This window comes from Scyliorhinus torazame, unplaced genomic scaffold (genome assembly GCF_047496885.1).
Source record: "Scyliorhinus torazame isolate Kashiwa2021f unplaced genomic scaffold, sScyTor2.1 scaffold_882, whole genome shotgun sequence".
Classification (NCBI taxonomy): domain Eukaryota; kingdom Metazoa; phylum Chordata; class Chondrichthyes; order Carcharhiniformes; family Scyliorhinidae; genus Scyliorhinus; species Scyliorhinus torazame.
This window is the reverse complement of record NW_027308609.1, coordinates 2,928-15,537: the sequence shown is the minus strand read 5'-3', so window position 1 is coordinate 15,537 and position 12,610 is coordinate 2,928. Positions and strand designations below refer to the sequence as shown.

Here is a 12,610-nt window from a genome sequence, read left to right as displayed (position 1 = left end):
TCAGCACTTACCCGGTGTGTGTGTAACGGGACTGTGCGCCCAGCACTGACCCGGTGTGTGTGTGTAACGGGACTGTGCGTCCAGTACTGACCCTGTGTGTGTGTGTAACGGGACTGTGCGTCCAGTACTGACCCGGTGTGTGTGTGTGTGCCCGGGACTGTGTGCCCAGCACTGACCCGGTGTGTGTGTGTAACGGGACTGTGCGTCCAGTACTGACCCGGTGTGTGTGTGTGTGCCCGGGACTGTGTGTCCAGCACTGACCCGGTGTGTGTGTGTAACGGGACTGTGTGCCCAGCACTGACCCGGTGTGTGTGTGTGTAACAGGACTGTGCGTCCACGGTGTGTGTGTGTAACGGGACTGTGTGTCCAGCACTGACCCGGTGTGTGTGTAACGGGACTGTGTGTCCAGTACTGACCCGGTGTGTGTGTGTAACAGGACTGTGTGCCCAGCACTGACCCGGTGTGTGTGTGTAACGGGACTGTGTGCCCAGCACTGACCCGGTCGGTGTGTGTGTGTAACGGGACTGTGTGTCCAGTACTGACCCGGTGTGTGTGTGTAACGGGACTGTGTGCCCAGCACTGACCCGGTGTGTGTGTGTAACGGGACTGTGCGTCCACGGTGTGTGTGTGTGTAACGGGACTGTGTGCCCAGCACTGACCCGGTGTGTGTGTGTAACGGGACTGTGCGTCCAGCACTGACCCGCGGTGTGTGTGTAACGGGACTGTGTGCCCAGTACTGACCCGGTGTGTGTGTGTAACGGGACTGTGTGTCCAGCACTGACCCGGTGTGTGTGTGTAACGGGACTGTGCGTCCAGCACTGACCCGCGGTGTGTGTGTAACGGGACTGTGTGCCCAGCACTGCCCCGGTGTGTGTGTGTAACGGGACTGTGTGCCCAGCACTGACCCGCGGTGTGTGTGTAACGGGACTGTGTGCCCAGGACTGACCCGGTGTGTGTGTGTAACGGGACTGTGTGCCCAGCACTGACCCGGTGTGTGTGTGTAACGGGACTGTGCGTCCAGCACTGACCCGGTGTGTGTGTGTAATGGGACTGTGCGTCCAGCACTGACCCGGTGTGTGTGTGTAACGGGACTGTGTGCCCAGCACTGACCCGGTGTGTGTGTGTAACGGGACTGTGTGCCCAGCACTGACCCGCGGTGTGTGTGTAACGGGACTGTGTGCCCAGCACTGACCCGGTGTGTGTGTGTAACGGGACTGTGTGCCCAGCACTGACCCGCGGTGTGTGTGTAACGGGACTGTGTGCCCAGCACTGACCCGGTGTGTGTGTGTAACGGGACTGTGTGCCCAGCACTGACCCGGTGTGTGTGTGTAACGGGACTGTGTGCCCAGCACTGCCCCGGTGTGTGTGTGTAACGGGACTGTGCGTCCAGCACTGACCCGCGGTGTGTGTGTAACGGGACTGTGTGCCCAGGACTGACCCGGTGTGTGTGTGTAACGGGACTGTGTGCCCAGCACTGACCCGGTGTGTGTGTGTAACGGGACTGTGCGTCCAGCACTGACCCGGTGTGTGTGTGTAACGGGACTGTGTCTCCAGTACTGACCCGGTGTGTGTGTGTAACGGGACTGTGTGCCCAGCACTGACCCGGTGTGTGTGTGTAACGGGACTGTGTGCCCAGCACTGACCCGGTGTGTGTGTGTAACGGGACTGTGCGTCCAGCACTGACCCGGTGTGTGTGTGTAACGGGACTGTGTGTCCAGTACTGACCCGATGTGTGTGTGTGTAACGGGACTGTGTGTCCAGTACTAACCCGGTGTGTGTGTAACGGGACTGTGCGCCCAGCACTGACCCGGTGTGTGTGTGTAACAGGACTGTGTGCCCAGCACTGACCCGGTGTGTGTGTGTAACAGGACTGTGCGTCCAGCACTAACCCGGTGTGTGTGTGTAACGGGACTGTGTGCCCAGCACTGACCCGGTGTGTGTGTGTAACGGGACTGTGTGCCCAGCACTGACCCGGTGTGTGTGTGTAACGGGACTGTGTGCCCAGCACTGACCCGGTGTGTGTGTGTGTAACGGGACTGTGTGCCCAGCACTGACCCGGTCGGTGTGTGTGTGTAACGGGACTGTGTGTCCAGTACTAAATCGGTGTGTGTGTAACGGGACTGTGTGTCCAGCACTGACCCGGTGTGTGTGTGTAACAGGACTGTGCGTCCAGCACTGACCCGGTGTGTGTGTGTAACGGGACTGTGTGCCCAGCACTGACCCGGTGTGTGTGTAACGGGACTGTGTGCCCAGCACTGACCCGGTGTGTGTGTGTAACGGGACTGTGTGCCCAGCACTGACCCGGTGTGTGTGTGTAACGGGACTGTGTGCCCAGCACTGACCCGGTGTGTGTGTGTAACGGGACTGTGTGCCCAGCACTGACCCGGTGTGTGTGTGTAACGGGACTGTGTGCCCAGCACTGACCCGGTGTGTGTGTGTAACGGGACTGTGTGCCCAGCACTGACCCGGTCAGTGTGTGTGTAACGGGACTGTGTGTCCAGCACTGACCCGGTGTGTGTGTGTAACGGGACTGTGCATCCACGGTGTGTGTGTGTAACGGGACTGTGCGCCCAGCACTGACCCGGTGTGTGTGTGTGTAACGGGACTGTGCGTCCAGCACTGAGACGGTGTGTGTGTGTAACGGGACTGTGTGTCCAGTACTGACCTGGTGTGTGTGTGTGTAACGGGACTGTGTGTCCAGTACTGACCCGGTGTGTGTGTGTGTAACGGGACTGTGCGTCCACGGTGTGTGTGTGTGTAACGGGACTGTGTGTCCAGTACTGACCCGGTGTGTGTGTGTGTAACGCGACTGTGCGTCCAGCACTGACCCGGTGTGTGTGTGTGTAACGGGACTGTGCAACGGGACTGTGTGTCCAGCACTGACCCGGTGTGTGTGTGTAACGGGACTGTGTGCCCAGCACTGACCCGGTGTGTGTGTGTAACAGGACTGTGCGCCCAGCACTGACCCTGTGTGTGTGTGTAACGGGACTGTGCGTCCAGCACTGTCCCGGTGTCTGTGTAACGGGACTGTGTGCCCAGCACTGACCCGGTGTGTGTGTGTGTAACAGGACTGTGCGTCCAGCACTGTCCCGGTGTGTGTGTGTAACGGGACTGTGTGTCCACTGACCCGGTGTGTGTGTGTAACGGGACTGTGCGCCCAGCACTGACCCGGTCGGTGTGTGTGTGTAACGGGACTGTGTGTCCAGTACTGACCCGGTGTGTGTGTGTAACGGGACTGTGCGTCCACGGTGTGTGTGTGTGTAACGGGACTGTGTGCCCAGCACTGACCCGGTGTGTGTGTGTTACAGGACTGTGTGTCCAGCACTGACCCGGTGTGTGTGTGTGTAACAGGACTGTGCGTCCAGCACTGACCCGCGGTGTGTGTGTAACAGGACTGTGCGTCCAGCACTGACCCGGTGTGTGTGTGTGTAACGGGACTGTGCGCCCAGCACTGACCCGGTGTGTGTGTGTAACGGGACTGTGCGTCCAGCACTGACCCGGTGTGTGTGTGTGTAACGGGACTGTGCGCCCAGCACTGACCCGGTGTGTGTGTGTAACGGGACTGTGTGCCCAGCACTGACCCGGTGTGTGTGTGTGTAACGGGACTGTGCGCCCAGCACTGACCCGGTGTGTGTGTGTAACGGGACTGTGTGCCCAGCACTGACCCGGTGTGTGTGTGTAACAGGACTGTGTGTCCAGCACTGACCCGGTGTGTGTGTGTAACGGAACTGTGCGTCCAGCACTGACCCGGTGTGTGTGTAACGGGACTGTGTGCCCAGCACTGACCCGGTGTGTGTGTGTAACTGGACTGTGCGTCCAGCACTGACCCGGTGTGTGTGTAACGGGACTGTGCGCCCAGCACTGACCCGGTGTGTGTGTGTAACGGGACTGTGTGCCCAGCACTGACCCGGTGTGTGTGTGTAACGGGACTGTGCGTCCAGCACTGACCCGATGTGTGTGTGTGTAACGGGACTGTGCGTCCACGGTGTGTGTGTGTAACGGGACGGTGTGCCCAGCACTGACCCGGTCGGTGTGTGTGTGTAACGGGACTGTGTGTCCAGTGCTGACCCGGTGTGTGTGTGTGTAACGTGACTGTGCGTCCACGGTGTGCGTGTGTGTGTAACAGGACTGTGCGTCCAGCACTGACCAGTGTGTGTGTGTAACAGGACTGTGCGGTCAGCACTTACCCGGTGTGGGTGTGTGTGTAACGGGACTGTGCGCCCAGCACTGACCCGGTGTGTGTGTGTAACGGGACTGTGCGTCCAGTACTGACCCGGTGTGTGTGTGTGTGCCCGGGACTGTGTGCCCAGCACTGACCCGGTGTGTGTGTGTAACGGGACTGTGCGTCCAGTACTGACCCGGTGTGTGTGTGTAACGGGACTGTGCGTCCAGTACTGACCCGGTGTGTGTGTGTGTGCCCGGGACTGTGTGCCCAGCACTGACCCGGTGTGTGTGTGTAACGGGACTGTGCGTCCAGTACTGACCCGGTGTGTGTGTGTGTGTAACGGGACTGTGCGCCCAGCACTGACCCGGTGTGTGTGTGTAACGGGACTGTGTGTCCAGCACTGACCCGATGTGTGTGTGTAACGGGACTGTGTGCCCAGCACTGACCCGGTGTGTGTGTGTGTAACAGGACTGTGCGTCCACGGTGTGTGTGTGTAACGGGACTGTGTGTCCAGCACTGACCCGGTGTGTGTGTGTAACGGGACTGTGCGTCCACTGACCCGGTGTGTGTGTGTAACGGGACTGTGTGCCCAGCACTGTCCCGGTGTGTGTGTGTAACAGGACTGTGCGTCCAGCACTGACCACCGACGGTGTGTGTGTGTAACGGGACTGTGTGCCCAGCACTGACCCGGTGTGTGTGTGTAACGGGACTGTGTGCCCAGCACTGACCCGGTGTGTGTGTGTAACGGGACTGTGTGCCCAGCACTGACCCGGTGTGTGTGTGTAACGGGACTGTGTGCCCAGCACTGACCCGGTCGGTGTGTGTGTAACGGGACTGTGTGCCTCGTACTGAACCGGTGTGTGTGTGTAACGGGACTGTGTGCCCAGCACTGACCCGGTCGGTGTGTGTGTAACGGGACTGTGTGCCCAGCACTGACCCGGTGTGTGTGTGTAACGGGACTGTGTGCCCAGCACTGACCCTGTGTGTGTGTGTAACAGGACTGTGTGTCCAGCACTGACCCGGTGTGTGTGTGTGTAACGGGACTGTGTGCCTAGTACTGAACCGGTGTGTGTGTGTAACGGGACTGTGTGCCCAGCACTGACCCGGTCGGTGTGTGTGTAACGGGACTGTGTGCCCAGCACTGACCCGGTGTGTGTGTGTAACGGGACTGTGTGCCCAGCACTGACCCTGTGTGTGTGTGTAACAGGACTGTGTGTCCAGCACTGACCCGGTGTGTGTGTGTAACGGGACTGTGCGTCCAGCACTGACCCGGTGTGTGTGTAACGGGACTGTGTGCCCAGCACTGACCCGGTGTGTGTGTAACGGGACTGTGTGCCCAGCACTGACCCTGTGTGTGTGTGTGTAACAGGACTGTGTGTCCAGCACTGACCCGGTGTGTGTGTGTAACGGGACTGTGTGCCTAGTACTGAACCGGTGTGTGCGTGGCCCGTCACGGCTCATGTCCATTTCTCCCTCCATTGTTGCAGGACCGGTGAGGTCACTGGGGCCAATCAGCTACTGGACCTCTTCAAAGTGGACGCCTACTTCTGCCAGAAGGAAATATACCCGGGTTCGAAGGTCACGCACTTTGCAAGGTTGGCATAGATAGGATGACCACCTCCTGGGGCAGGAGGGAGAGCGGGAGCGTCCCTCTATTTCCTTCATTATACATACACGAAGGCTCCAGGTCGGATTCCTGCAACCTACAGGGGGGTGTGTGTAGTAAGGCCAGAAGAAATAGTAGCAGGGGTAGGACATTCGTCCCTCCACACTGCCAACCCAATCAATAACATCGCGGCTGATCTGATCATGGGCCTCAAATCCACTTTGCTGCCTCTCACTTTTCCCACCCCCTTCCCATAATCCCTCGTCGATCAGAAATCTCTCTATAATAATAACAATAATCTTTATTGCCACAAGTGGGCTTACATTAACACTGCAATGAAGTTACTGTGAAAATCCCCCAGTTGCCACATTCCGGAGCCTGTCCGGGTCACAGAGGGAGAATTCAGAATGTCCAATTCACCCAACAGCACGTCTTTCGGGACTTGTGGGAGGAAACCGGGGCCCCCGGAGGAAACCCACGCAGACACAGGGAGAACGTGCAGACTCCGCACAGACAGTGACCCGAGCTGGGAATCGAACCTGGGACCGTGGAGCTGTGAAGCCACAGTGCTAACCACTGTGTACCGTGCTAACTCGGGCCTTAAATATATTTGGTGACCCGCAGCCTCCGCTGCTTCTCTGGGGGAGAGGATTCCACAGACTGACCTCCCTCTGAGGGAAGAAATTCCTCCTCATCCCCGATTCCAATGGGAGACCCCCCTCAGTTTTAAACTGTGCCCCTCCCACAGTTCTAGATCCCGCCCCCCCCACGAGGGGGGGAAACATCCTCCCAGCATGCACCCTGTCACCCCCCCTCCGCTCAGAATCTGATCCGTTTCAATAAGACCTCCTCTGGTTCTTTCCAAACTCCAATGGGTACCGGCCCCGACCGGCTCAACCTTTCCTCATCGGACAAAAACCCCCTTCATCCCAGGAATCGGCCCCGTGAACCTTCTCTGAACGGCCTCCGATGCCGGTACGTCCCTCCGCAAGTAAGGAGACCAGAACAGGGCACAGTGAGCATCAGCTTGCTCTTCCCTAGCCTTGGGGGCAGTACAGCTTTGGAGCAGATGGGACGGAGGGGGCAGAGTAGAGGACGAGGTGCTGTTTGAGAAAGAAATGGTAGGAAGGGGAATGTGACACACTTGAGTGGAAGGCGTCTCTTCGTTCTCTCAACCTGCGTGAGGCCCCATCGCTATCGTGTCTCCCTCACTCTCGCGCCACCCCCCCTCGCGTCCTTCTCACCCCCGCACCCTATCTTTTGCCCCTTCTTGCCCCACTTTCGGCCCGGCGCCCCCCTCACTCTCGGCCCTGCTCTCACTCCCTTACCCCCCGCGCCAGCTCCCATTCTCGACCCCCTCTCACTCTTGACCCCACTCTGACTGTCGCCCCTGCGCCCGCCCCGGTCTGATTCTCGCCCCAGCCCCGCCTTGCTGTCACCCGTGCCCGCCTTGCCCCTGCGCCCACTCTCACCCCTGCGCCCACTCTCGCTCACGCTTGTCCCCGCTCTCACTCTCGCTCCCACTCTCTTCCGCCACCGTGCCCACTCTCGCTCTCAAACCGCATTCCCTTACCTCGCCCTCTATCTCTGCATACAATGTCGACAGTGCAGAAGGAGGCCATTTGTCGTATTGAGTCTGAACTGACCCTCCAAAAGTACGGTCTGCCACAGCCCAACCTAACCTGCACTTCTTTGGACTGTGGGACGAAACCGGAGCACCCGGAGGAAACCCACGCAGACACGGGGAGAACGTGCAGACTCCGCACAGACAGTCACCCAAGGCAGGGGTGGAACCTGGCACTTTGAAGCAGCAGTGCTAACCACTGTGCAACCGTTCCACCCTCCCTCTTTCACAGTGCTGTGTGTTGCCCCCACATCCCCTCTCTCTCTCTCTCTCTCTCTGACTACTCGCTGTTTCGTTGTGCAGGATCAAACAGGGAACCGGGTTCCAGTATTCGGAGATGATATTCTTCGACGATGAGCACAGGAATATTGTGGATGTCGGTAAATTAGGTAAATGCTTTCTCCTTTCCTCTGAATCCCGCTGCGACAGCCCCCTTCACCAACGCCCCGTCCCGGGCACACACCGGGAAAGTGTTAAGACGGAAAGTGTTAAGAGTATTTAACGGCACAGAAAAGGCCATTCGGCCCATCTGCTCCATTCCCATGGTGTTTTGTCCCTCGCGAGCCCTCCCCCCCCCCCCCCCCCTCAATCACATCCTTCCAATCCTTTTGCTCTCTCGTTTGCATGTTTCCCCGGCTTCCCCTGACGCTGTTCACCTCCGCTACCTCTCTGTCAGTCACGTGTCCCACCTTTTCACTGCTCGCTCCTCAGGGACCGTTTCAAACTCATGGCCTTTGAGGACGCCTCTGAAACGCGTTTGTGAGAACTGATCCTCTCTCTCCGGTTCAGCCCTCCCTATTTATGCTTCTCCAGTCCAGCTCCCCCGGCCACATCCTGAGCTGCTTCAGCCTCACCCTCTCCTCGCGCCCCCTTCTCCCCCCCCCTCCTTGCGCACCCCCCTCTCCCCCTCCTTGTGACCCCTCCACGCGCCTCCCTCCACGCGCCATGTCCCCCCCTCACACCTCCTCTCCCCCTCCTCCGCGCGCCATGTCCCCCCCCTCGCACCCCCTCTGCTGCTCCTCGTGCCCCCCCTCCTCTTGCCACCCGCCCTTCTCTACCCCCCTGCCCCTTCTCTCCCCGTCTCACCCTCTTTCTCTTTCACCCTTCTCATCTCCCCCCCCCCCACCCCCCCGGTTCTCAGTCCTGTCTTATGCCTCCCTCTCTCTTTTCCAGGTGTCCACTGTATCCACGTAGCCAATGGGATGACTCTGAAGCTGCTGATGGACGGACTGGAGAAATACGCGCGGTCGCAGAACACTCAGAGCTGAGGCCGGGAGTCCCAGCCAGCCGGCTGGCCGCTCAATCCATAGCACAAGTTGTGAATTTTTAATAACCCTATTTAAAAGTGCGTGCCTGCGCCGGACGGTGTAGCTGGACGCAAGGACCCTTTATTTGAACCCTTGTGTACTGTGCGGGCACGTGAAACGTTTGGAACTGCCTCCTGTTTTCGTCCTCAATGCTTTCCCGAAGCGTAATGTCCTGAAGCATTTGTACCTGATCCCCTGTCGTGGAATGTGGGTGTTGCTGGCCAAGGGAGTGGAAATTGTTGGTGTTGCTGGCCAAGGGAGTGGAAATTGTTGCCCTCATCTCTAATTGCTCCCTGGAACAGCCATTTCCGAGAGGGGGGGGGCGTGAGGACACAGTTAAGAGTCAACCGCATTGCTCTGTGGGTGGGCGGTGGGGGGGGAAAAGTCTGGAGTCACATGTAGGCCAGATCGGGGTAAGGATGGCAGATTTCCCCTTCCCTAAAGGGGGATATCAGTGAACCAGGTGGGTTTTTTTTAACGACGAAACGATGATAGTTGTCATGGTCATCATTACCGGGATTAGCGCCATGTATTCCAGATTTTACTAATTGAATTTAAATTCCCACCAGCTGCCCATTGGTGGGATTTGAACGTGTGTTTTTTCTAGCCCCCCCCCCACAGAGTAATAACCTGGGGCCTCTGGATTACTAGTCCAGTGACATAACGGTTTATCCCCTTGGACTTGACTCCACCATCAACTACTGCCCCCCCCCACCCCCCTGCCACCACCATAAGAGAAAACATCAGCTGACCTTCTAACACTCTTAACGTCATATGGCCGCAGCAGCCTATTGGTTCTTATTGTTGGGCAGGTAGGAGTTGGCAAGTACCACCCTCTCTTTTCCCCCTCCACCCCACCCCACCTTCTTTCAGTGATCAGGCGATGAGGATAAACATTAGGAGCAGGAGTAGGCCATTCAGCCCTTCGAGCCTGCTTCCTCCGCCGTTTGGCACGATCGCAGCTGATCTGATCGTGGGCCTCGACCCCTGTCGATCAGAACTCTCTCTAACTCGGGCCTTGAATATATTCAGTGACCCGCAGCCTCCGCTGCTTCTGTGGGGGGAGAGGATTCCACAGACTGACCTGCCTCTGAGAGAAGAAATTCCTCCTCATCCCCGTCTTCAATGGGAGACCCCCCTCATTTTCAAACTGTGCTCCCTCCCCTCTCTCACCTGTGCTCTTAGCATTAAGGAATTTTACTGCGCATCCCTCCCCCTCGAACCATCACACTCTGTGCCTTGTGGGACAGGGGAGCTCTTAACCTCCAAGCCTGTCCAGAAAGGCCCGCCTCCTTCATCCTCTATCTCGTTCAAACCACTGGAACCATTCTGTGGGAGTCGATGCAAGTGCGAACTCCCTCTCCTGGGGCCTGCCGAAAAATGATGGTGAATCCGGGGCGGGGGGGGTTAAAAAAAAAAAAAAAAGATCAAAATGGACTGTCACTCATGGTGGATGTTCCGCCCAATCTATTTCCTGTAAACTTCAAATATGGGGAAATAAATGCTTCAGATTTTCCGACTCGGTTTAAAAACTGAACAGCAACGAAAGTTGACGCAAGTTAGTGATCTCGCAGCGACCACTTAGAGACGCACGTTTTCATCACACACCAAACTGGGAGCGGGAGTAGAGGCCACTCGGCCCCTCCCTCCTGCTCCGCCATTCGACACAATCACGGCCGATCTGATTGTGACCTCAACTCCACATTCCCGCCGACCCCCCCCTTGTTAATCAAGAATCTATCCAGCTCAGCCTTAAAAACATTCAGAGACTCTGCTTCCACCGCCCTTTGACTCTCAACCCGCTGAGAGAAAATATTTCTCCTCACCTTCGTTTTAAATGGCCAACCCCTTATTTTTAAACAGCAACCTCCTTTTCTAGGTCCTCCCACAAGAGGAAACATCCTCTCCAAATCCACCATGTCAAAATCCCCTCAGGGTGCTAAAGACTTTGATCAAATCGCCTCTCGCTCTTCTCAACTCCAGCAGATACAAGCCCAGCCTGTCCCAACCTTTCCTCATAAGACAACCCACCCATTCCAGATATTGAGTTTGGTAAGCCTTCTCTGAACTGCTTCCGACACATTTACATCTTTCCTGAAATAAGGAGACCAACACTGTACACAGTGCTCCAGCTGTGGTCTCACCAACGTTCTGTACAACTGAAAGTGGAGATGCCGGCGTTGGACTGGGGTGGGCACAGTAAGAAGTGTTACAACGCCAGGTTAAAGTCCCAACAGGTTTATTTGGAATCACTAGCTTTCGGAGCACTGCTCCTACCTCAGACGTCAGATTGTCGCTCCGTAGCCCACTGAGCGTCGCCAAATGGCTGTCCTCGCCCGACCTTACTGACGTGGGTCAGGTGGGATCGGGTGGGTGGGGGTCCCTGGGTCCGGCGTCGGGAGTTTGAAAGGAACGTGGCGATGGTGCCCTGCCCATGGCCTCTCCCCTTTGATGGTCCCATTGAAAATAAGATGCCAAAAGGCTAGTCGCTTGCTGGCACACCAGATGAGGAGAGACAGGCGGCCTCTCGGGAAATTAGTGCAATTAGTGTGTGTGTGTGTGTGTGTGTGTGTGTGGCTATTCCGGTGGTGGAACAGAAGGGAGGAATTGGGAGGCTCCTCTGACTTTGGAGGAGGTTATGGAGGATATGGGTCTGATGCAGTCAGGGTAGAGGCCGGATGGGTTAGAAGTTTTCCCGGTTGTTGGCCCCAGTGCTGCTGGAGATGTTTGAACATTCCACGATTCAGAGGACGTTGCCAGCCACATTGGCGCAGGCATCGTCTCTTTAATCTCAAAAGAAGGATAAGGATCCGACACAGCGTGGGTCGCATCGACCCATTTCACTATTGAACGCGGTTGCAAAGTTGTTGGCGAAGGTCTTGGCTAGGCACATGGAACCCTGCCTCCCAGGAGTCATATCGGAGGAGCAGGTTTTTAAAAAAAATATATATTTATTAAAGTTTTTTAACACAATTTTTCTCCCTTACAAATAACCCCCCTCCCTAACAAAAAAAAACGAGAAATCGCGCAGAGCAAGATATATACATGGCAAAATGATATAATTACACAGCTTTGTACACTGGCCCTCACCCGTACGTGCCAGTTTCCCCAACCCTTCATGTTATCTCTTGCTCATCCACCCTCCCAGGCAGTCCCCACCCCCCCCCCCACCCTTTTCCAGGACGTCCCCTCCACCCCCCCCCCCCCCCCCCCGCCCAAGGTTGCTGCTGCTGCTGACCGACCTTCCTCTAACGCTCCGCGAGATAGTCTAGGAACGGTTGCCACCGCCTGTAGAACCCCTGCGCAGACCCTCTCAAGGCGAACTTAATCCTCTCCAACTTTATGAACCCAGCCATATCATTTATCCAGACCTCCAGGCTGGGGGGGCTTCACCTCCTTCCACATTAGCAAGATCCTTCGCCGGGCTACTAGGGACGCAAAGGCCAGAATACCGGCCTCTTTCGCCTCCTGCACTCCCGGTTCGTCCACTACTCCAAATAGTGCTAGCCCCAAGAGGAGCAGGTTTGTTCAGGGAAGACCGTGGTCAGCCAATGTTCGGAGGCTGCTTAATGTTGTTTTGTCCCTTCAACCCCTGAGACAGAGGTGATTATTCCACTAGATATGGAAAAGGCATTCGATAGGGTGGAATGGGGCTATTTGAGATATTGGGGCGGTTTGGCTTTGGGACGAGATTCATATCTCGGAGATTTATGGTCGGCTGGTGTCAATGGGTGCAGGTGGAGGAGCGAGGCTCTGTATTGTGTCAACTCCACCTCCTATTGCACTAGGCTCAGCCTGATTCATTTCATGGGTGGTGCATCGGGCACATTTGACTCGGGCATGAATCATAAGATATAGGAGAAGAATGAGGCCATTTGGCCCATCGAGTCTGCCATTCGATCACGGCT

At 56.9% G+C, this 12,610-nt stretch overlaps 1 protein-coding gene across 1 annotated transcript in view; it reads left to right on the top strand.

The window, feature by feature from the left end:
• Window positions 1-10,239, top strand: part of LOC140406811 (magnesium-dependent phosphatase 1-like) — an 81,700-nt gene extending 71,461 nt beyond the window's left edge. The window contains exons 3-5 of the mRNA XM_072494714.1: window positions 5,653-5,760; window positions 7,699-7,784; window positions 8,569-10,239. Of these exons, the coding sequence (XP_072350815.1) occupies window positions 5,653-5,760; window positions 7,699-7,784; window positions 8,569-8,663 (289 nt within the window). The 3' untranslated portion in view covers window positions 8,664-10,239. The remainder of the gene's footprint in view (window positions 1-5,652; window positions 5,761-7,698; window positions 7,785-8,568) is intronic.
• The last annotated feature ends 2,371 nt before the right edge of the window (window positions 10,240-12,610 follow it).